We start from the raw sequence: 22328 nt of genomic DNA, 5'->3' as shown, positions 1-22328 counted from the left end.
ATTGAAAATAAATAGGAAGGCGCTCAGTTGATTACACACAATATTGATCTTGAAAAGTTCAAGGAGCAACCAAGATCACTCCAAACTGAAAATAGAGCGAAGTAGAGCAGTAAACCGAACATCAAATCTTATATCGAGCTGCTTGAGAGGAGCAACCCGATATAAATAGATGCGTACAAAGATCCATCTTAGAGCTTTAGATCAAACAAGTTTTTAATACGCCGTCTGGCTTTTTGCTTCTACTCCTGGAGGCGTATTAGCATCTTTTTGTCAGGCTATACACATTTAAATTCGAAAAAGATATCTTCTTCTAAGAAAGGCTTGCATCGCAAATTAGATAGTTGTGTTTTGTCCCAGTAATTTTGTCTTAAACCGGCTACTAATTAATTGTTACACAAATGAATCGAAGATAAATTAGGCGAACTTTTAGCATAAATCTTTCGAAGAAACTGGCTACAATTGGAAGGCATTATTAACCTAGGTCAATACCAAGCACTCTTGGAGAAGGAGGCTCCATGGAAATGCATTAAAAACAGTCGAAACTGGAGCGTTTTGGACATCTTCCAACTAGTATTCGGGGTTTCATTGCCAAGATCTTTGCCTTTTCAGGCGAAAACTCCATTTTATCGAATTCGTTTACTCAAAAGGTAGAGTTTTAAGTAAACCGACAAAGTATTGAATAAAACCATTTCAAATTGAACTCGATTTCGTATGTACGTTATAGCGTGATGCAACGTTACATTTTTATATTTACTTATATGAACTTGACATGAAGGAATAAATCTACCCAAGTGCATTGTGCGTTAATCGATAAAAACTAGGTTTATCATGGAATATAAGTGTATTTATAAACTATTTTCCATTACTATTATTATGCTAATACATGTTTGCCCCACTTTAGATGTGTGTGTGACAACTATAGAAGATGTCCGGAAAAAATGTCGAGGTATTTCAGGTTGTGAGCGTACTGAGTACTGTCGATATTAAAATTTATTGAAAATTCTTATAAAAATATCACAAAAGGCTGAAACTACTTGACGGAAAAAAATGCGTTAAAATTATGCAATCTGCCTTTATAAGAGGGAAAAAGACGAATTACATGAATTGTTTTTCCTATTTTAATCTCTAAAATATTTCCATATTGTTTCGGGACACTGGATATAGAAGTCTGAAAAGAGTTTTTATGCTTTGCTCCATGAAAAGAATAAATGTCCTAAACTCATAATGCTTGTCAAACTCTGGACAAGCAAAAATCCTCTTCCGTTTTGTGATCAAACCGAAGTAAACAGAACTGCGAACTAATGGAATTAGCCTAGTTTTCCTTTTGTGTATTCAGTTTGACTGAAAATAGAGATTTTTCGGTTGGTTCTTTGTCCTAGAAACCTTATATTGTATCAACAAAGCCACGGTGTTTTCTTAAAAAAAAACTCGAAATTACGTATCTACTATTATAGATAATTTTCGAAAAAATATTGCTCCGAGTTTACCATACGTAATCATGATTAGTTCGATCACAGGTCATCGATTAACCATTTCAAATTTTAAATACAGAGCTGGCTTAAATTGGGAAAGGCGACAATTTTTCTGTTGAAATACGACAGTTTAGTTTATTTTTTTGGGCAAGACAGTGGAAAATAAAAAGAATGTTCAACGTTGCAGTTGCAAACTGTGCTGTAACCTGAAAGTAGGGATATTGCCAGACAATTGTTTATAATAGTAGTTGAAAATGCAGCGACAGTTTGTAACAAAGAGTGTTCATTCCTTAAAAAAACTCGCTTTAGTATGCGGAATTGGGTAACGCACTTTCATTTCTTCAGATCAAAGAATTGCATTTTTCAAATCCAGAATCCCCTTTGATAGAAGAGATTTGTGGTCCATTGTTTGATTAATTTGCCAAAAAGACCCTGTTGAGTTGTATTATTAGGTGATTTTTTGAGCCAGGCGAAGGCGTTGATTTAAATCCTGGCCATATTCATCAGAATTCCGAAATAAAAAAAATATCAACTGACCACGCACGCCCCTGTTTATTTAACGTTCAGGGGTTGGAAAATGATAGACACTTAATGAGTTACAGCCTACACTTACGTGATTTAGCATGTATGGTGGGTGAGTGCGAAATCTTGGCAAAATATGTGCTCACTTCTGAAATTTGGACAAAAAGCTGCTTTTTCGAAATTAGGACTCGCGGCGAGCTGACGTGGATGCGGGTGCTGTGATCGACGCCATCGCACTATCCGTCGGGGCGCCGTGACGTAACGAATGTGGCGCCGATTCGTCGGCGCCGGATTTTGCAAAAATCTCTCCCAACGCGGCCGATCGAGATATCGGGGTTGATGCTGCGGAGGGATGTTATTGGAGATTCCTTTGTGTACGGGCCGGACCGAAATTGGGCCAAAAAACATTCGATTTCGAACAAAGGACACACAGTTTGTCCCGTTTTGAATGAAGCAAACTGTCCATGAAAATTTGCACGTTTTCTGCTGTTTTTTTTTCGTTTTCAAGACCCTTAAAATTTTTTAGGGAGGGAGAGGGACTAACCCAAACAAAGGCTGCAGATGAATTAAAAAATAATCTTTATTGGTCACAAAGGACCGTACTCCTATAAAAACGAACAGTTATTAAATGGTATCACATTACTTTCAGCTAAAAGTTTAAAGAGAGATTTAAGTTATTGAGGGTAGTAGGTATAATGAACTGCGAATTGAAGCAAGAGCGCCTAGAGTAGTATCTAGAAAAACAGTTTCCTCTAACCAAACTAGTCGCTTGCACGTTGTGGCAGACGATAAAACACGCTATTTATTTTCTACTACGCATTATTTGCATCGGCGTCACGAATCTGCTCCAAAGTGTCACAGGCGTCTAAAAGGAGCTCGGCCAGCTTGAATAACTCTTTTTGGGACTCTCCTATGCAGTTCTTCGCCTGATTGGCCAGCACTTTGATGTTGGTTAGATTGCTAGGGGAACACGAACCTTCATTCTGAAATTGTCAATTAGTTCCTCACCCTATGTTGAATGATTACCAGCTGCTAACTTACTAAAGAGTCTATATAGCGGCTTAACATAGGGCTCAGTGCGGCGATGTTTTCGCCCAAGTTGACCGAAGACGATAGAAACTGGCCCAATCGGTTCCCTGCCACTTTTAGCAAGTCTTCACCTAATAGTTCTGGCTCGTCAACGGCAGGAATAAGGTCCTGAGCCACCAAATCGTAGCCACTCATGTACAGCAATATTATCTGATATCTGCATAAAAAAACGGGATCTTGCGAAACTCGAAACTTATAACGTTCGTAAAAATAGCAATACTTGCATCGTAAAATTAGAATGTAATGTGGATCACAATCTGCAAAAGTCAAAAACACATTCAAAAACTGCTCAAAAATTGCCTGATGATGGTCCAAAAGCGAAACTTTTTCCATATGTAGAACAGGCTTTGCCTACAAAACGCTGTCGAAAATGAACCTGCCGCTTCTTTGGTTCCTAAGAAAATAAATTCCAACCAAACCCACGTCTGATTAAACAATCACAAAATTATATCGCAAATTTAAAAAATCTTGAAAATAGCCTGATGATGATTTAAAATCGAAACCTTTTGCCATTTATAAAACGGCCTACAAAATTTATACAAAAGTCAATTGGCCCTCCTAATTTCACCGGCCATAACAACTTCAAAGATCAAAAGCACATTGTAATTGCACTTTTTAAAAATTGCCTGATAATGACTCAAAATCCAAACTTTTTTCACATATCGAGTGCCCTTTGGCCTGCAAAAATACACGCGAAAGTAAATCTGCAGCTTTACTGGTTTCTCTGAAAATAGATGCCTATCGTAGGATTGCATAAACAGCCATAAAAGATTATCGCAAATTTAAAAAATCTTAAAAATTACCTGAAGATGATTCAAAATCGAGACATTTTCAATCTATAGGGCAGACTCTAGCTTTGCAAATTCCTGGACAAATAAATCTTAAACTAGGATCTGCTTAAATATTTGCGAAAACCAAACCTAAATTTGAAAAATTCTTCAAAATTGCTTGATATTTACTAAAAATCGAAGGTTTTTTGACACTTTGCACTACATAATACAAAAGCAAGTCTCTCACTTCGTTAGTTCCTGAATAAATAAATGTTTAATGTTAACTCCGGCCTGCAACAACAATCTGATAAACCAAGCGCAGTTTTCAAAAATTGTCAATAATTGCCTGATGATGACTGAAAATCTAAACTTTCATCACTTATATAAGAGACTTTGCCCTATAAACTGCATCCAAAGTTGAGTTTCTCGCTACGCAAGTTACATAGAAAATAAATGTTGAACTCCGACCTGTAAAAACCACCACAGCAATCAGACACGGTTTTGTCAAGTATGCCTAATAATTATTAATAATATAATAATATTGCCTAATAATGACTGAAAATCAAACTACTTCGCACTTGTAGAGAAAACTTTACTCTTAAACTTGATAGAAAAGTGGCGCTCTCAACTTTTCATCTTCCGAAGCAAATAAATGTCAGTCTAGGATCTATTTAAATATCCGCGAAAACCACATGCAACTATGAAAAATTATTGGAAATTTCCTGCTGATGAAAATCGAAACTGTTGGCACTTGTAGAAAGTAATTTAACAGTAACCAACTGTCTCACTTCGCTAGTTCCTTATTAAATAAATTGCTATCTCCGCCCTGAAAAAACAACCTCGTAAGCCAAACGCAATTTTATAAAATTGTCAAAAATTGCCTGATGATGATTGAAAATCGAAACTTTCTTCACTTATTTAAGGAACTTTGCCCCACACAATGCATCCAAAATTGACTATCTCACTTCACAAGTTATAGCGGAGATAAATGCTAAAATTCGGCTTGCAAACAATCACATGAAAACCGGAGGCAATTTTTAAATATCACTAATAAGGACTTGGAACTTTTGCCACGTATAGAACGAATTTTGCACTACAAGATTGATACACAAAAACTATGTAGTTTTACTGGTTCCTGAGTAAAAAGATTAAGTAGAGTAGAATAACCTTCATTTAATTGAAAGCTTAAGCGCGAGCTTTGGTTAAAGAGTGAAAACTTTGGTGTCGGAGGCAATTCAAACAGCCAATTCGATGTTTTTTTGGACAACGCCCTACCTTCTAAAGCTATCGACATTCAGATTCCAAATTCTAGTTAACATTAGGCACTTGTCCATCCACTCCATGTGCTCCTTGCAGTAAACCTGACCATCATCATCCAGGGTGACGGTTTCCAAACTGGAAGTGATTATTTTTCTCAAAAACTGTTCCCTTGAGGAATTCGTCCTCACGTCCGACTTGTTCCAGCTAACGTCTTGTTGTCGCTGCAAGTCTACACAATGGAATCTTAACTCAAATTATTTGAAACATCTGCTATAATTACCGGTGAAGAAGAAGCCGACCAAAGAAGGTTCAAAGAGATTGTTGACTGGTTTGGCGTGTTTCACATTGAACTTCGTGATCATGTGTAGCACTACGCAGAGTTGATAGTGCAAGTGTAGCAGGCCGTAGTCGGCACGTTTCTGTTGAACGGCCAGCTCTATTAGAGCCAGCGGGCCGCTATTTTCAAAGAGAGGTTCAAACTTTACTTCTGGTTTGGGTAGGTCGGGTTCGCTTTGAAGGGTATCGAGGAAAGAGTCGAGGAAATCGGTTGAAATTTCTGTGAATTTGAGAATATGACGACTCAAGTGGTAGATTCCGTTGCGCCAAGAGGCTCACCAATAAATTCTGCTATTTCCTTATCGGACAGTCCGGTGTCCTGCTGGCACAGTCTCTCTTTTGGCAATTTGCCCACTTTATTGATCAGCTTGCAGCTGGCTTCAAGGACAATCTTCAAATGCGTGTTCCACATCAGCTGAAACAGCCCAGCTCGAACACGTTTATCCGGCACTTCTTTAAGACACTGAAGGGCTGCTCTCAAATTACTCAAGTCCTTAATGTCTCTCCTCCATGCGAGAGCGTATTCCCAACAAACGTTCGACAACAGATTGTTGACCTCTAAGCTGTAAGGGAATTGCTGCTTTAGCAAGTTTAAATACTTGAAAACAGCCTCCGAGTTTACTTGCTGAATCATCTCTAAATGCATCCCCTCAGAGATGTCTTGGTTTTGATCTGGATTGGCTGAAGCTAGAAGACAAGCATGAGCGTGAAATAAGTCAAATGCTTCAAAGTGGTACCGTGTGAGATGATTTTGTCGTTAAGCACGATCTGTTGCGGACCGATACCGCACGTGGTCAGCCATCGGGCGGTCAGCTCGCTTACTGAGCCTTTGCCGTTTTGCAGGATATACTTTAGACTAATATCCACCTTTTCATGGCTGAGCTTTGGAAGCACTGGCCTTTGAAGCTGGGGCTTGAAACCCAGCACTAGGTTTAAGGTTGATATGTCTTCAAGTTTTCCTGTAATTGAAGCATTCATTTGCAACGGACCTCGTTTCTCATCTCCCCGACCTTACCAATAAGCAACGACCATTCTATATCTTCTTGTGTGAGCAGCTCCATATTATCTTCCAAATCCTGCAATTCGTCTCGTTGCATCACGTGCTTACAAAGCATGGCGGCCATTAAAGCTGGAAATGAGCGGGCATTGTTGGCCAAAGTCTCTCGGATATCACCCCAAAAGCCCGACACTCCAACGGTCTCCACATCAGCAAGAATCTCCTTGTTCGCCATCCTTCCTAAAGCGGTAATCACCTGCAGGAAGTTGTACATATCCTGCTCCAGGTTCAGGCTGATGTCCAAGGACCTGAACACCCAATAGTGAATGGCCAAGTTGAACAGGTCTTTTATTCGGACGCGACTGGCTAATAATGCGGAAGAAAACTCCGACAGGTTGTGGCGGGTTCCAGATATGTAGTCCCGGAACAGTACCTGAAAACAAAAAGATTCCAATACATTGTTTAATTAACAAATGTGTGTCCGCGGGCATATTGTGGTCCATGATTGCCTCTGCAAAGGGCAAATGGATATTGTATTCAAGTATTTGAATATGTAGCTGAATTGAAGTAAAACGTTTTGCCGAATGTAGAACATTTACCTCAGAACTTTTCAATAGCTCAAGCTCCTCTGTATCGGGCTTCAGCCCAATTTCATCGGCGCTTGTGAGATCGAAACACCACAAAAAGCTGGATACTGGGAAATTTTTGTAGGAAGAGAAGCGCACCCTGGGAGTATTTCGATCTTCGTTTTGTGTGGCAGTGGCCAAATCGAGCAATTTTTGCAGCCCCTGCAAGTCTCGTTCTTCTAAGTTGAGCTTGTTGTTGTGATCAGCGTTATTGTCGTTTTCTGGAGCTTCACAGGATGTGGATACCGCGAATAAGTACAGCTCCAGCACGGATTTAGCGTTGGTGCAAAGCACCCGGAAGGTGGATTGAGCGTCGCCTTCAGCAGGATCATCTAAAAAGTGCTGCAAACATCGCGCCAGTACTTCTGCAGATATTCTTTCGTGATTCAACAGCATTTCCAGAGTTTGCTGGCGCAATTCAACGGTCTTCAGCTCGGTGCAAATGTGAAAAATCTCTTTGTCCAAATCGACTTCACTTGGACAATCCGTTTTAATCAACTGTCGGAGTTTCTTGTGTAGGTGAATATCCCTGGCCCGAATGCTGCTCTTCTCCGCCAAGGCGAAATGAAATGGTACGGAAATTTCGCGAATTTGACCATCATTGTCCAGAAACACACACGTATATTGGCAAACATAACGCGACTTAGATGTGGTCGTAAATCCCATCAAACCGTGAGTAATATACAGCAGTTTGCTGTATTTAGATGCGGAAAATGTGACGATTTTCGTGCCTTGCTGCACAGTGAAGATTTCTAACGTGCCCTTTTTGGGCGAGTAGATTAGCAGGAATGTGGCCACTTTGTTGCCGAATCGGTGCTTGCTTTTACGTTCATCCGGAACCTGAAAAATCAACATTACGCTTGAAATTCTTTAATCTTATTTTTAATTATTTATCTTTAATTGAAAACTCTTTAATCTGCGTTTCCGATATTCCATCCTGGCTTTTCTTGCTGGGTATAAACTATCCGAAACTGACCTGCAAGAAGGCGCACTGGGCTTCCCTGTAGCCCTTGAAGTTTTTCAGGATCACTCCCCTGTAGGAGTCAATCAAAAGCACACGGCCAAGACTATCGGAAACTGCAGCAAGTTTTTTACTGGGAGACAAGAAAATTTCTGAAGCAGTCCGTCTCAAATCACATAGACCAAAGCGAAGCGCCATATTCTCCACTGGGTGCATTGCAATGGTCACCTCCTTAGTCTCGGACTTCGCCCCTGTTAGCCAGCCACTGAAAGAGCGATAAGACAGGCGTAAAGCATAAACTAACCATAAGCCACATACGGTAATGCCGATTTCAATTTGCTTGCAACTGCTTTGGCCACGTCGCTTAAAACAGGCTGCGTAACCCCCTCCAATGCATAGTGGTACCCCAAGAACGGTTTGGAACCGGCCGCCAGAACCAAAGTACTATTGGGGGCGGTGTTCCGATACTTTGCCTCAAATCCTCCACAAACGGAGGCAGTGAGAAGATGGTCGAATGTATTCGTCATGTTAAGGCCAATCACAGCCACGTCGTTGACACTGCTTTGGTCCTGAAAGCCCCATTTTCTGACGCTGAGCGGAACGCCTTTGAATTCTATTGGACTTCCTTTGGCTTGCACTGTTGGAAATACATGTTTGACGAATAGCCAGGGACTATTGACTGTCTGTTACCTCTCGCCAGCTGGCTCCTCAAGTTCTTCAGGTTCTCAAACAGCTGCTGGCCACTCACCAGACAAACATTGCTTTGGTAGTGAATATAGAGTTCTTCCGGATGCAATTCGGGCGATAAATCCGGCCGGGGGTTGTGTTGGCTCTGGCATTTGATGCCCGTGATATTTTCGCTGTGAAATTGCTCCTCGAACAATAAGTCGCCACTTTCTGTGTAGAAGCGCACGTAACCAGAGTCAAAACCTATAGAAAACTTGGTTTTAATTATGAAAAAGTGTGTTAAAAACGCGAATTGTGATTATATTATGTTGAAAAATTATGTTTTGTTTTCAGATGGCCTGCGGTTCGGACTGAAGTCAGCAAATTGGTCTGAGTAGTGGGTGAGTGCGATTCATATTATTGGTCAAAAGATATATGTAATATTAGTATTTAGGTACGATATTTTACTGCCTGCTTATACAGAGGGTTCCAATTTGGTTCCTTCCAATTGGCGTTCTTAGAAATATTTAAAAAAGTTTATAAGAATAAGGATCGGGGTTTTGTTATCAACGCAACCACGTATAGTTTACATGTGTGTTCACATTAGCGCAAACAAAACAATAAATATAAAGCTTCAGAATCTCAGACTGGTTTTGTCGACTTTTAAAGTCATCTGTTGGTGCGTTTCCGATTATCCGATAGACGATCGATTTCTGTCAGTGTTTTGACCAAATATCGAAGAAACTTGTAGCGGATCAGGCACGGCTCGGGCTCGGCTCGTTAGGTCTAGACTCGGGTTTACAATTTTGATCTGGAAATGACGTGGGTGTAACGTCATTTTCTGACGTCAAATTTGTAGATAATTTCTGACGTCTTGTTGACATCAGAATTAAACTGTTGCAGAGTGCAGAAAAAGAAAAATTGTGACAGAACATAAGTGAATTGAAGTAAGTAAGTATAACATATTATTATTCAAGCCAGATCAAGAAATTTGGACTGAAAATTCTGCAAACGTATACAACATTTCGAGTGAAGTATGGTTCCGGCGTTTGTCAGCGGTCAAAAAACAAAGCTGCCAAATATGTCAGATTTTCACATATGTAGTTTTAGGGAGTCTTGTAACTTTTTGCAATAATGTATAACTATAAAATCAGTGTTTTTGTCAATAAGACATTTATTTCGAGGTCAAGATTTGTCGTCATTTAGCATGTGACATTGTGAAGTTATAATAACGACAATTTAACGTCAGTGAACTGACGTTAGTCTGGCATTAGCTGCCCAAAAATTGAGGTTAAAAGGACGTCAGCCTGCTACCTAGTTATTATGTCTGGACTAATACTTGAAATTGAAACTTATAACAACGCGAGAGCCGACTATTGGACGCTCCGAAACTGCAAGCGCCCATGTGACTTAAAAAATGAGATTGTTGTTGATAGAAGTTGTGGCAGTTTGAGTGACGATATTATTTGAACAGGAAAGATAAATGCGACGGTGTTTGCGAAATTAAGAAAATACCGATATTGAATACTCGGTTTTTTTCAAACATCTAGACAATTGCTTGTGTTTCCTTTCATTTGAGTATTTTCTGTTTTGCTTGAGCTTTAAAGACCTTTAACCGCAAAGAACGGTTTTTCACAACTACCAAGAGAATACTTGACTCTGAAATAATTGCTCTTAAACCCATCGGCTTTCAGTGCCTTCATCTATGTGTTAAACTAAACTATCGATTTGCGAATGCGCATACCTAAAACAGTACAGATCCAATCAGGTCCCACGTGTGAACTGTGACTTTCCCCCACAATTGGGAGACAAAGGGCGGCTTTCACCTTATCATAGTCGTGAATGGAATCAGCAAAATTGATCTGAAACAGACTCCTTGATAAAGTTGAGTCCCATTTTGAGCTTAGGATGACCAGTCTCCTCTCATTGGCTATCGCCAACACATCGCCTGTCGGTGAGGCTGCTATGTGGCAGGTTTGAAGCCAGGACTCTGTACCTGATGAAAAGATATTGGTATAAGAGAGAACGTATTAAGTTTTAGGGGTAGTAACATTTGCGCTTATAGCGACCCGTTCAAAAATGCATTGCGAACAGTTGCAAATATTGGTTTTGATAGGAATTATCTATAAAAAAGCATAAAGTGCCCTAAGAGCTGTAAGTCCAAGCTCTAAGCTATAGCTTGCCCTAGTGGCACTTAATGCTACCTCTGTGGTCATCAGTCGGAAATAAGCATCTTCGGATGCTCGGAATATCTTGTATGGTAGCTGTCACGCGAATTTCACAGGACATTTTGTTTAAGCAGGCCGTCTTCCTGACGAATTTCTGTTTTAATTCATCAAACAATCATTTAAATACGGTTAAATCCAAAGGTTTTCAAGAGTTTGTAGCTAAACAATGCCAACGTCAAACACAGCTGATTTGTGTAAGCTTGACAGATCTGAGTCAGCTGTAAYTTGTAATAAAGAAAGCGCAAAATGCCAAACGGTAGTGAGACAAAGATAAAAATAATAACAATGTTGTTTACCTGATCTAGAATTYCAGGAAATAGGCGCAGTAGTAGCAAATATATATCGGTRAAATTCAAAAMGAAAAAATCACGCAAAATATRCATTTGGCAAATGCGCGAAATTTTTGCAACTATATCGCAAAGGCTTGGACGTCTTGATTTGCCCATGGAAAAGTAGTGAATATCAAACTTTCAAAGTAGCGAAAAACGMATTTTTTAAGAAAAGTTAAGGCTAGTGGTCGGTTTCGACTGTATCAGTCCCCTCGAATTCGWAGTTAATCATTGACTCGTGGTATAGTTAATCCCTGAACTAACAACTTTTTWGTGGTATTTCTTGTCGAAATGCGACTTTCGACTCATTGAAATTCATTGATTTTCCATAAGAATGAAAGTCGCCATAACGTCCACGCTGTGCGTCACACGGGTGTCAGGGCGCACAGTGTCATATTTTGGTTTTTCTTGTAAAATCAAACAACTTTTGATSTAATTAATGAATCGTGGTGATCGTGATTGAAAAAATCAYGACGATTCCTCGATTAGATCAAAAGTAATTTGATTTTAACACAAAAAAAAMCAAAATGTGACAGTGTGGCGGCTGTTCACACAGAACACCTCTGAACAGTTTGTTCAGACGTGTTYTGTGGCACAGAGTAGTAAATATCGCGTATTTGCCAAATCTATATTTTGCTTRTACCTACTTRAGTTTTTTAGACACATTTTGTAGTTCTGAATATAACAGATCCGATAATCAARGTTTAGTGGGTATTTCGAATAGTTTCGGCTAGTTTTGAGTAGTATTGAGTACCTGCTTTTGTTTAAAATCTATATTTGATTTTTTCTTAAACATGTTTCATAGACATATGGGTTAATTTTGGTAATTTGTTTTTAGTTTTTGGGTAGTTTGGTTAGTATTCGTTGTTGGCTGTTTTTTTTTATGGTCTTAAGGCAGCTATTTACCCTCAAAACGGGACTTTAGCAACCGCAGTAAAGCATCCGCATAATGAGAGTTAGAAGCACAAACTGCGTTGGCGTTCTTTGTAATCTTATAGCAAAGAAGTGAATTTCAATTAGTAAAAAGTGGCAGGAAGCCGCATTTCCACAAGAAACACCAAAAGGCAAAGTCGTTAGTAAAAAGATTATCTAGAACAAGAGCATGTTGTTAAATTCGAACACGTTTGGGCCTCAAACTAGTGAATTTTTATATTTTTCATGTGGGCAACAGTGGCAACCTGTGGTGGCAACTATCCATACGTTTTCTTTTTGTAAACAATCTGACATTCTAGGGTTATGTGTACTGATAGCAGAGACTGATAGACTCTGCTGATAGCAAAGTTCAAGTTTGAAAATTTTATGTTTTAATTATAATCTACGTCATTGTACAATTATCCTCTTTTAAAAGTGGTTTGCAATTTTCGTCCAAAAATGTCCCTTTCCAAGCCCATTATCAGTGTCCTTAGCTTTTATTTTGGCCAATTATATGAGCATCCTTTGAGGACCAAAGCAGTTAGCTGGTAAGGCAGCTTATTACACCATAATTAAGAAAATATTGTTTCAAAGTCTTAGGACGTTTGCTTTATCAGACGTAAAGTTTTTTACTTTATTAACGTTCGAACTCTGTCTTTTTTTTCTGTTTCTGAAGACGAAAAATACTAATCGCAAATTTCAGTTGCATGGTGGCCTTAGCTGGAAATTATGCATCCCAAAAGATTAGTGGGACCAAAATACTCAACATTCACACATTGGCTGCGTATGGCACCTTTGGGTAGGTGTATTTTAAATAAGTCTAATCACTTGCTCAAATATTCACGAATAAATGCGATTGCATGTAATTCATTCTTTAGACTGCTATTCGGTGGCTCCTTACCCCACTTTTTCTACAAGTTCTTAGAGCATGCAGTGCCAGATGAAGCCTCCTTTGCCATCGCAAAACGGCTCATATTAGAAAGGCTGGTTTACTCTCCCCTATACCAGGTATTTTCTGTTTCATTGCGGATTATAGTCAATAATCAAAGATTTTTAGGCCTTTTCGTTATATGCATTGGCAAGGCTCGAGGGCAAAGACCACGAAACGGCTGTTCAACAGCTGAAAGGCTTGTACTGGCTAGTGCTCACCTCCAGCTGGAAATACTTGACTATTTTGCAACTTCTTAATTTGAGCGTGGTTCCTCCAATGGTTGGTTTCGGTTGATTACTTAAGACTTTTTTCTTAAACAATTATTTTTTTAGTTGAGAGTTCTGGTAGTCAATTTAATAGGGTTCTTCTGGATCATATACCTGGCGAACAAAAGACGCCAACAGGAACTAACAAAATCCAAATAAAACTGAGACTGTTGTGTGTTACTAATGCATCTAATGCATGAATAGGTGTTGGAGTAATATGTGTCAAAAGTTGTTCATTTCGTTCTTTTAATGCTAATGAACTTTTATATTAGTAGCTGTGAAGGTTAAATAAATTTATTTTTATTTAATCAACTGGGCTTATTTGCGGCTGCTGCTTCGAGTTGAAAATAAAAAACAACTTTAAAAAACTAATTTTATATTTCAATTTACAATAAATGTTTTTCTGCCAGTATCAACTATTAAATATATAGGTTTATAAATTGAACATGGTACATAATAACAGAAACATTAATAATAACAATAATAAGTATTGTAAAACTGGTATGCAAAGTCACTTTTCAATTAAGGAAGAATTATATTAAGTAATCAAGAATAGTTAGTTATCAGCGGGTCTTCTAGGGTATTTAAAACGAAATACCATTAAAACTAATAACAAAATTCACCTAAAAGGCCATTGTACTACGTCAAAGGACTTGCTCATAAAATAATAAAATTGCCTAGTTTCATCAGAAGGAAAATGTTACAAAATTGAAAATAAGTTATTAAGCATATTGGTATAGAAGCAGATTTTATCTCTGAAAACGTATTATAAAATACAACTAATACATTTATTTTACCGCGGAATCGTTAGTACTGAAGTACTGTTGGCTCATTGGTCGAAACAACGAAAACATGTACTTATAAGCCTGAGTAGTTGCTCGAATTGCCAACACTTCTAGAAGAAAGCAAGTTTCTTTTAATTTCATCTTCTTGCTGATCCCTGGAACCATTTAATATTTTTGCGCTTAAGAAAACTACATTTAACCAAAAACTCACTTAAAAAACGCCAAGTGTTGTTCCAACAAAAAGCGATTACTACAGTGGGTTAATTCGGGCCAATGGGCGATTACTCTACGCAGATACATTTGCAACCGCTTGCGGCGCTCTTCTACCAACGAACTCTCCTGAAACACTCCAATTACTCTTAGGAACATAGAAGTTGAGAGCATACCTTTTTTCCTATGCTTTTTTTCGGTGGAAAATCGAACGTGCTTACTGCAGGATCCAACTTTTTCAAGTCGGAATGCAAAGCGTGAAATTGAGCGTATCTTCGGTAGATGTTCCATTCGTCGTTGCCTACTCTTAAGAATATTTGGTACACGTGATGGGAATTAGAACCCGAACCTTTAAAAAACAAGTTATGTAGATGACAACAGTTTACATTATAAGAAAGATAAGGCTGAACCGGTTAGTCATCTGCGGAAAGTCCAGAATTGTGAGTTTTTGTAATTTACCTGTTAAAAATGCCGAAGGAATCCATACATTGACACAGCCGGGTTCTGCATCGTATTCTAACTCATCCACCGACATGGGACCTCTAAGTGCCTCAAATTCCCTTTTAAGGCGATCCAAAACGGTGTCTTTCTGGAGCAAGGTTTTCTGTAGCATTACGTTGAAATCCATCAACTCGGCATGCATTTCAGCCACCTAAAAGTGTCAGGTTTGCGATTACTTTGCTCTAACACCGGATCTATTTCAATACCTGTATGAGCTTCTGCTCGTACATTTTAGCCTCATCTTTGTAATCGGGCGGAGATTCGGCTTCAATCCCGTCCAATTGCTGATGCATGCCTTGGTCGTCGCGTTTCAACATCTGAATCGCGCTCATATACTTAGTAAGTTGATTCTTTAAGGCCTCGTTTTCCTTGGATAAGCGCACTATGCGATCATCTCTGAAAATGAGCCAAATTAAATATTTTAACTTCCAATTAGATTCCAAAGGGAGGATATAAATAAGTTTTTTCTGAACCGATAGACTTTGCTGCTGTACTCCGTATCCGCCAAAAATGTCCATTCCCTATACAAACGCGTGATCGGGGTCTCGGAATGGTATAGTAAAATAAGCCATTTTTATATATTTTCGTTCCCGCATACATATTGGTGACCAGTCATGAATCCGTGTGAGAATCGAAAATTGTTCCGTGGCCCTACGAACAAATGAAGAACAGAAAGAAAAATGCATTAAACATGCCGCATTTAGCATTGAAAGAATTACACAGAAGAATGAACAAGAATACAGAATAATTAAGTTCATATAAGCTCTAAAACGGTCCATAGGTACTTTAATATTGAAATGCGGTTAAAACGGAAATGTTGCTATATTCGAAATATTTTTCCCACCGGCACAACATTTCCAGAGAAAAATCCGGAAAGTCCTTTTAAAACGAAACACCAAGGGATCTTTAATTATTCGCGCGCATAAAATTGCTGGTCTTCAAGTGATCTCATTTCAAAGTTTCGTGCTTCCTGTACAACATTAAACGTTAACGAAAACATTAACGAGTCAAATATTCATAACCGTTTTGAAACTAGGAATGTTCAAATTGTATCAAAATAACATGCGCGTTTTGCTATACTCAAACAAATGTTCTGTTTTCACGAAATAATTACCTTCTTTTAATCTCTTCTTGATTCCTATTCTCGACCACAGTTAACACGGCGGAAATATCGGTTGGTACTTCCAAAATATCATCCGATGTGTCAGGAGATTCCCTAAGATCTGAAATCTACTTGGAGGACTTCTTGGATAATTAAAAGCATCTCAGGCTTACCCCGAATCCTCTCTACAGAAACCGGAGTTAACTCCCCAATACTGTTCTGGTTAATTGGCGTCAAACTTCCCGGAACATTTGAAGAAAACTTTTCTCTTGAGCCACTGTTTTCTATTGACAACTGTCTGCCTGTTTTCGGCTTTTCCGCATCTTTGGCACTAGGAATACTATTCGTTGCAGCATGTTTATTGTCCATAGTCTTTTTACTGTCCGAATCTTCAACCAATCGCTGCTTGCCTATACTACTACTGTCTGAGCACGTGCTGCTGCTAGAAATCGACGGAACGCTGGTAGACAACATGCTGTCGTCTTCGTCGAATGATATGATCTGTCTAGCCACTTTACGTCTGCTTTTATTGTCTTTTCGGTCTTTATTACCTGGAACATAGAGCCGTAACAAACAGTTTGCGAAAAAAAACTCGAAAATACCTGGAATTGGAACCTTAATCACAGGCTCTTCTCGATGTCCGACCAGCATGGGCCTGGGTACGATTGAAGTGTTGAACTCGACTTTATCAATGCTTATTGCAAACAATATAGAGCCGAGCCCTAAAACAATTGGTGGTTGCTCTGGTTAACTTCAGTAAAAAAGAACTTACCTGCCGCCATGTTCGGCAGCATGCTGTTTCTGTCTTCATCGCGAAGCAGAGCCCAAGACTCATAATGTTCTTTAAGGATGAGTTTGTCGCTTAGAACTATGTGGAAATACCTAGAGCGAAATGTGGCTTTGAAAAGTCATCATCGGAGATCGCAAGATGTTTGTTAAGATCTAAGAATGGTATAACGAGAATGCGTAATTCTGGGGTGTTTTAGTTAAAATACGAACTAGCCGGAACTATAGAATCTTTTATGTAAAACGCGGTTCTAGCATAATTCTGTGATGTTAATTTAGTCAATCATGCAGCCCCAACCCACCTTTCTAGGGACTTCTCATTTAAGGCAGATCGAACCCAAGCCTTGCACTTGCCGATATCAGTCCAAATATTCTTCAGAATATTGAACCGCTCGTTTTCATGGTTTGTGAGGTGGTTCTCCACAAAAGTCCAAAATGCTAGGATAGGAAACATTATTTCAAACAGTGAGACAGAATTTTCCGGTTTTTATACTTGGATTCAATTAATTAAATAAGCTTGAAATTAGAGCATTAGAGCAGAGATTTTAACATGATTTTTGCTAAACACAAGATAAAGGTTTCTCTCGTTAATCCTAGATTAATGTTTTAGTGCTTACCTATGCTTTCTTGGCGGATATGTAAACTTTGAGCAACAATATCAGATACCTGCTTCAGAGCTGAATTAACCTGGTTTTGGCTGGAAAATGATTTGGTTCTCAAGCCGTGAAGGAAAACGCCTTCAAGGCACAAGCAAAGCCCTGCCACACATGAATCAAACTCGGTTGCTAGCTCGTTTTTTCCGCCATATCTAATAACAAAAGACGGGTTTTTAATTTGATTTCATAACATTCCTGTAGATGAATGAAGTTGAAACCACTTGCATGCTGTTGCTTACAATAGAGCGAAAGTAAATTACGTCAATCAAGGTTGTCCGTGCGATGGAAATTTCGATTTTTTGCGATAAGTAGGAACTGTCTATGACTATGCTGATAGATTTAGAAGAAAATTCTCACCACAACTTAGAGTTGGAAGAAGAGATCTTGTCTTTGCATGTCTTACATCCAATATCGGCAATAGTTTTTGTTTCATATACATTTTCAGGCGTTCAATACCTTTGAAATTTTTTGTACTAAACGGATTCTAGTATTAATGGAACATTGACAACATGATTTATAAAGAAAATTACACTTAACAGTTTTCTAAAATTTGAAATAATTTAAGCGATGAGCAGAAAAACGAATTCATTAGAAAACCAAATAAGCTTCATTGTGACAATGTGCATTTAGCTTCATGCAAAAGTGGAAATTCTGCTTAAATCGTACATTCTCCAATATATCAAAACATATTCTTATTTTTTATTCTTATATTGGAATGTGGTTTTGCGTTAGAAATTTTACTTTTCAAATGTCCCAATTATTTATTGGATGGTTCTTAATGAATATTTTCAATGCATTTACACTAACTAGTACTTCCCATAGATTAACTAAGGTACTTCCTAATCTAATATATGCCTTAACCTGTAATATTCATCTAGAAGATGTTGCGAATGTACATCTATACATAAACGAAGGTTTGAGTTGCCCAATTAACCACCATTATGTCCATTTGCACCACCGTGTGAACTTAAACTTAAAGAAACAGTTAACTAAATGCTTTAGAAAGTTCCAACTTTCACAAGAGATTCAAGATGGTTTTGATAAGAATCGTATTCATTGAGTTCATGTGCAGTTTTCATATTGTATTCATTCAATTTACAATTTTTCAATTGGCAGTATTCAAAGTCGTTAAAGAGTTTATTTCCAAATTAATCAGAAGAGTATTTAATAGCATTGTGACCTTTTCAATGGTACAAATGTACCAATGAAAAAAATTCTAGATCAATAGTTTTATTTTTAAATTAAGCCGCGGCCACCGTAAGACGTTTTACCACAGCTTCAGATGTAATGTTACTACGATTATGATATAATATCTATACTAATTATGATATAATATCATGATATATGTATAAGGATTTAGGGCATGTGGACAGACGTAAAACAAGATTTAATGTATCAGCTATGGAATTTTGAAGTTTTCAGGCTCGGAACACGTAGTCCAGATAAGAAATATTAAGGTAACAATATAGATAAGGTTCGGGGTATTTTACAGCCTAATTGAAAAGGTCGACTAGGTTGAGGGAAGTACTGAAACAAAAAAATATAAATATGAGGAAGGGAATTACGAATGCAAAACAATGTAGTAATTCAAGAGAAACATATAGATTCAGAAGACATTAAAGCAATAAAAGATCAAATAACAGAAATTGAATCAAACTCAGCTAATTTGACTGTAGAAATTGAGGGACGTACAAAAACGAGACAAACCAAATACATAGAATGAAGAGAACTAAATAAAATGAGAGGAAAGAAATGCATAAAAGTTCACCCAAGTTAACAGAGTGAAATAACGAGATTGATTGTATGATTTACTTAACATAAGAAGAAAGACAAATTTAAGCCAGGTGCCATAAAGAAAGGCAATATAGCTTTGATAATACTTCAAAAAGTAATAATATATTTGTGTTCAGATGGAATCATACTGACGGGGACTTAAAATTGTACAAACTGCAAAGAACAAAAAGTTTGAAACAAGTTGAGAGAGATCACAGTGCTTGAAATGAAAAAAAAGATATTAAGAAGAGTTGTTAACAGCGGCAATGAGGGAAGTAAAAGGAACAATATTCATACCGGCGATTTTAATGACAGTATTGGAAAGAATTGCAAAAATATGTAAAAATTAGACGCAGTGGTGAGAACCTAAGCAATAACAATGGCATGATAAACAAAGCCTAGATGTTTGTACGAAAAATCATACTACACCATCATGTTTTGCGTAATATTTTGATTATTTCGAATGTAGCTGATTTTTAGCAGTAACTTCACCTGACACTGGTGTCCTCATTATCTGTTTTTATAGTCTAGCAATTGGCAATATTAACACCGCAAATAGCTCGACTAAAAATCACGGAAAAGAAGACCTTAGTTTTCCGGAATTATGATAAGTAAAGTTCTAGTGAAAGGTAAAAGAACATAATAACAATAGTTTGGTCTAAACATTACAACTCGAGCTCCTACTTGCCTTCGTTGGCAGCGTTGCACGTAGTCCAATAACTGCTTTAAAAGTAAATCCGGATCTTCAGGTCGGGCTGATGAATTCAACAGTAGGGCTCCTGTGGACATCAGTTTAAAGAACTAGGAATAGAACACAAAACACGATAAATTTGCTTTGTTTTAATATGGTTTGTCCGACGACATTTCGAACACGACACGATATTGAATTTGTACGGGTATTTAGGTCGATTTAAGAACTTTTGTTATTGCGAAATTTTAATAACTAGCGCACCATCGCATGCCAAATATTTTTAAAACAAATCAAAATTCTGGGTCCATGGATCCATGAGTGGGTGGTAACCGTGTGGCACACTGACGTTTGATTGGCTGTGTTTGTGTCGTATATTAAACAACAACATTAATCTGACGTATGGCAGCCAATCATCACAGAACACCACAGATTACAGTGGTTACTGAACAGAACTGTACTCTGTGATCTGTGCAGAACACCTCTTCTGTGATGGCTAAGCATGAGATTATCTGCACAAATGGGATGAAAATCCCCTTAGGGGGGATTGTTCTGTGATTATCTGGATATTTGCTTCCAACCATAAAACACATATAAAACGACATACAAAAGAAAAATTTTTGCATGACAAGGATGAAAAACATGCTCGTGGTCGTGAGTCACTTAATAAGAGTAGTATAGATAAAGACAAGTAGAGAGTGGTATGTGGATAAGCCTTTAGACATAAAAAGTTAGTTGGCTGCTTTCAAATAATTATTATATCTTTTTTGTAATATTGGTTGCTTAAACTTACATTTACTTTCAACAAATCATTATCGAAACGAGCTGATTTTCAGCACTACCTAATTTGTTTATGGCGTAATTTGACAACATCGCAATCCACAAAAAATATACAAGGAAATGTACATAGTGATTCCGTCATGTTGTGTGGTGGTATTTAGGCAATAGGGCAAAATTTATGAAAAACCATAAATCTCGCAAAACACGGATATATCCGCAAAAAACTGTGTCATAAATTTGGCAACGATGTATTTTATTCGTATCTGTAAATGAGGTTTCGGTTATTAACATTTCGTAGAAACTTGCGTAAATCAACAAATGAGATGGAAATACAAATTTACCGCTTTAAGCAGCTGAAAATGTTCAGAAATAAAAAGATATTGCAATTCAGAGAAAATTTTTCTAAAACTAGCCAATTTTCATATTACAGTCGATAAGATTACAGCATTTTTTATTACATAAGAAAATAATGAGTAAAATATCGAAGTTAGTTTTAATTTAATTTCCTAAACCTCGTTTGGACAATTTTTTGGTAGGCTCAACTTTCAATCTCATGCACATTTAAACTTTCCGCCGTTGCAGATTCCTGCAAACTTGTATTTATATGGATTGTCAATCCATATTCGTGATGCACCATTTCTTCCAGGCATTTCTCATCCGCCATGCAAACGTTGAGTTTGGTTCGCATTACGATCTAGTCTTTCGGTTGAAATTTACGGAAGTTATGTTGATGTGTGTTTCAGTATATGGGAAAATGTTTGCGAGGCATTTCAGCATCTTTTGAGGTGAGTTTTAAAGTTTCCTATGATTGATTAACTCTGACTGAAGGTGATTAATTGTTGTCTATTTTGAGTAATGATGTGGCCGTTGCTGCCGCCATTTTCTGTACTATTTGTCTTCGGAAAGCGTGTCCGCAAAGCTTTAATTAATCATGTAAATGATTCAGATCGGAATTGACTGTTTATCTAAATTTCTCTTCGGTGATTTCAGGCAAAAGATGTTCACAACAAGGTGTAATTGTATAATTCACTATTTAGTTGCCATTATGAAAAGCGTGTCTTCGCCAAATTATCCCGATTGTTTTCATTCGGTATTTTACTAAAACAGTCGCTTTTATGCATAACTGTTTGGTTCTGGATTTGATCATAACTATAACAGCATACTTTAAAGCAAAGAAATATGTGTTTCTGGAAAAAAAATGTGCTTAGATTAAGCTGCTCACTGAGTCTAGTAGTCTGCGGTACTTCAACAGCCTATTCTACACCGAAAACATTAAGAATATATCATGTATCTGTGGCCCAAAAATGTCAACTAGTGGTTCAAACAACAGATAATTAGAAGAAACTACGTATAAATGTTACTTGTCACAAGTGTAAGATTCCTAGGAAGGTTGTCCACCTTCTTAGGAACATCCTTGCTAGAAGAGGTACTTCTTCTAGGAACATTTAGGCGTGGACGTTACAAATCTGTCAAGTCGAATTTGCTTAAAAATATAAGTTTGAGGCGTGCTAGGAAACGTATTCCTACAATTAAAAACGTTTTTCAAATTGTCATGTAGTCTGATCTATCAATATTCACTGAGCTTTGTCAATTTGTCAATTGTCAATTTGTCAAAATCAATAGTTATCACTGCAAATCTCCTTTTAAACTAATTTCCAAGTCTGTTGATCCAGCATTGCTTC

General features: G+C 37.8%; 3 protein-coding genes across 3 annotated transcripts; 1 reads left to right on the top strand and 2 right to left on the bottom strand.

Annotated features, from left to right (window-relative positions):
* Positions 1 to 2556: 2556 nt before the first annotated feature.
* Positions 2557 to 11139, bottom strand: LOC109539637 (rab3 GTPase-activating protein regulatory subunit). Its single transcript, XM_019907515.2, has 13 exons — positions 10904 to 11139; positions 10444 to 10695; positions 8724 to 8963; positions 8352 to 8670; positions 8049 to 8298; positions 7046 to 7912; positions 6465 to 6879; positions 6187 to 6408; positions 5729 to 6136; positions 5394 to 5669; positions 5129 to 5342; positions 3036 to 3240; positions 2557 to 2977 (listed from the first exon to the last, which is right to left on the bottom strand). Exons 1-13 carry the CDS (start codon positions 10986 to 10988, stop codon positions 2807 to 2809), a joined length of 3924 nt encoding a protein of 1307 aa, XP_019763074.2. The 5' UTR covers positions 10989 to 11139; the 3' UTR covers positions 2557 to 2806.
* A 1338-nt stretch (positions 11140 to 12477) lies between these two features.
* On the top strand, positions 12478 to 13673 carry LOC125504507 (peroxisomal membrane protein 2-like). The gene is made up of 5 exons (XM_048666618.1): positions 12478 to 12716; positions 12872 to 12967; positions 13047 to 13176; positions 13226 to 13378; positions 13432 to 13673. The coding sequence occupies exons 1-5, from the start codon at positions 12628 to 12630 to the stop codon at positions 13522 to 13524; spliced, it is 561 nt and encodes a 186-aa protein (XP_048522575.1). The 5' UTR covers positions 12478 to 12627; the 3' UTR covers positions 13525 to 13673.
* Positions 13674 to 13724: 51 nt separating this feature from the next.
* On the bottom strand, positions 13725 to 20268 carry LOC125504506 (sorting nexin-29-like). Its single transcript, XM_048666617.1, has 12 exons — positions 19867 to 20268; positions 17367 to 17557; positions 17052 to 17187; positions 16736 to 16845; positions 16566 to 16685; positions 16137 to 16514; positions 15976 to 16084; positions 15068 to 15257; positions 14820 to 15012; positions 14537 to 14709; positions 14362 to 14489; positions 13725 to 14305 (listed from the first exon to the last, which is right to left on the bottom strand). Exons 1-12 carry the CDS (start codon positions 19965 to 19967, stop codon positions 14224 to 14226), a joined length of 1911 nt encoding a protein of 636 aa, XP_048522574.1. The 5' UTR covers positions 19968 to 20268; the 3' UTR covers positions 13725 to 14223.
* Positions 20269 to 22328: the final 2060 nt, after the last annotated feature.

This window comes from Dendroctonus ponderosae, unplaced genomic scaffold, assembly GCF_020466585.1.
Source record: "Dendroctonus ponderosae isolate FM_Combo_2020 unplaced genomic scaffold, Dpon_F_20191213v2 Dpon_F_20191213_5, whole genome shotgun sequence".
NCBI lineage: Eukaryota > Metazoa > Arthropoda > Insecta > Coleoptera > Curculionidae > Dendroctonus > Dendroctonus ponderosae.
The sequence above is the reverse complement of the archived record's forward strand: the minus strand, read 5'-3'. Positions and strand labels throughout refer to the sequence as shown.

What these genes read in the sequence shown, in the direction of transcription:
- LOC125504507 (XM_048666618.1), top strand. Translation starts at nt 12,628, where the DNA reads ATGTCCCTTTCCAAGCCCATTATCAGTGTCCTTAGCTTTTATTTTGGC. An exon ending in TTTACTCTCCCCTATACCAG is followed by an intron (nt 13,177 to 13,225) that starts GTATTTTCTGTT and finishes AAAGATTTTTAG; the next exon opens with GCCTTTTCGTTATATGCATT. An exon ending in TGAGCGTGGTTCCTCCAATG is followed by an intron (nt 13,379 to 13,431) that starts GTTGGTTTCGGT and finishes TTATTTTTTTAG; the next exon opens with TTGAGAGTTCTGGTAGTCAA.
- LOC125504506 (XM_048666617.1), bottom strand. Translation starts at nt 19,967, where the DNA reads ATGTCCACAGGAGCCCTACTGTTGAATTCATCAGCCCGACCTGAAGAT. An exon ending in TATCCGCCAAGAAAGCATAG is followed by an intron (nt 17,188 to 17,366) that starts GTAAGCACTAAA and finishes TTCCTATCCTAG; the next exon opens with CATTTTGGACTTTTGTGGAG. An exon ending in ACGAGCAGAAGCTCATACAG is followed by an intron (nt 15,013 to 15,067) that starts GTATTGAAATAG and finishes TGACACTTTTAG; the next exon opens with GTGGCTGAAATGCATGCCGA.
- LOC109539637 (XM_019907515.2), bottom strand. Translation starts at nt 10,988, where the DNA reads ATGTCCTGTGAAATTCGCGTGACAGCTACCATACAAGATATTCCGAGC. An exon ending in AGAATGGTCGTTGCTTATTG is followed by an intron (nt 6,409 to 6,464) that starts GTAAGGTCGGGG and finishes CTTCAATTACAG; the next exon opens with GAAAACTTGAAGACATATCA. An exon ending in GGTCGGCTTCTTCTTCACCG is followed by an intron (nt 5,343 to 5,393) that starts GTAATTATAGCA and finishes TCCATTGTGTAG; the next exon opens with ACTTGCAGCGACAACAAGAC.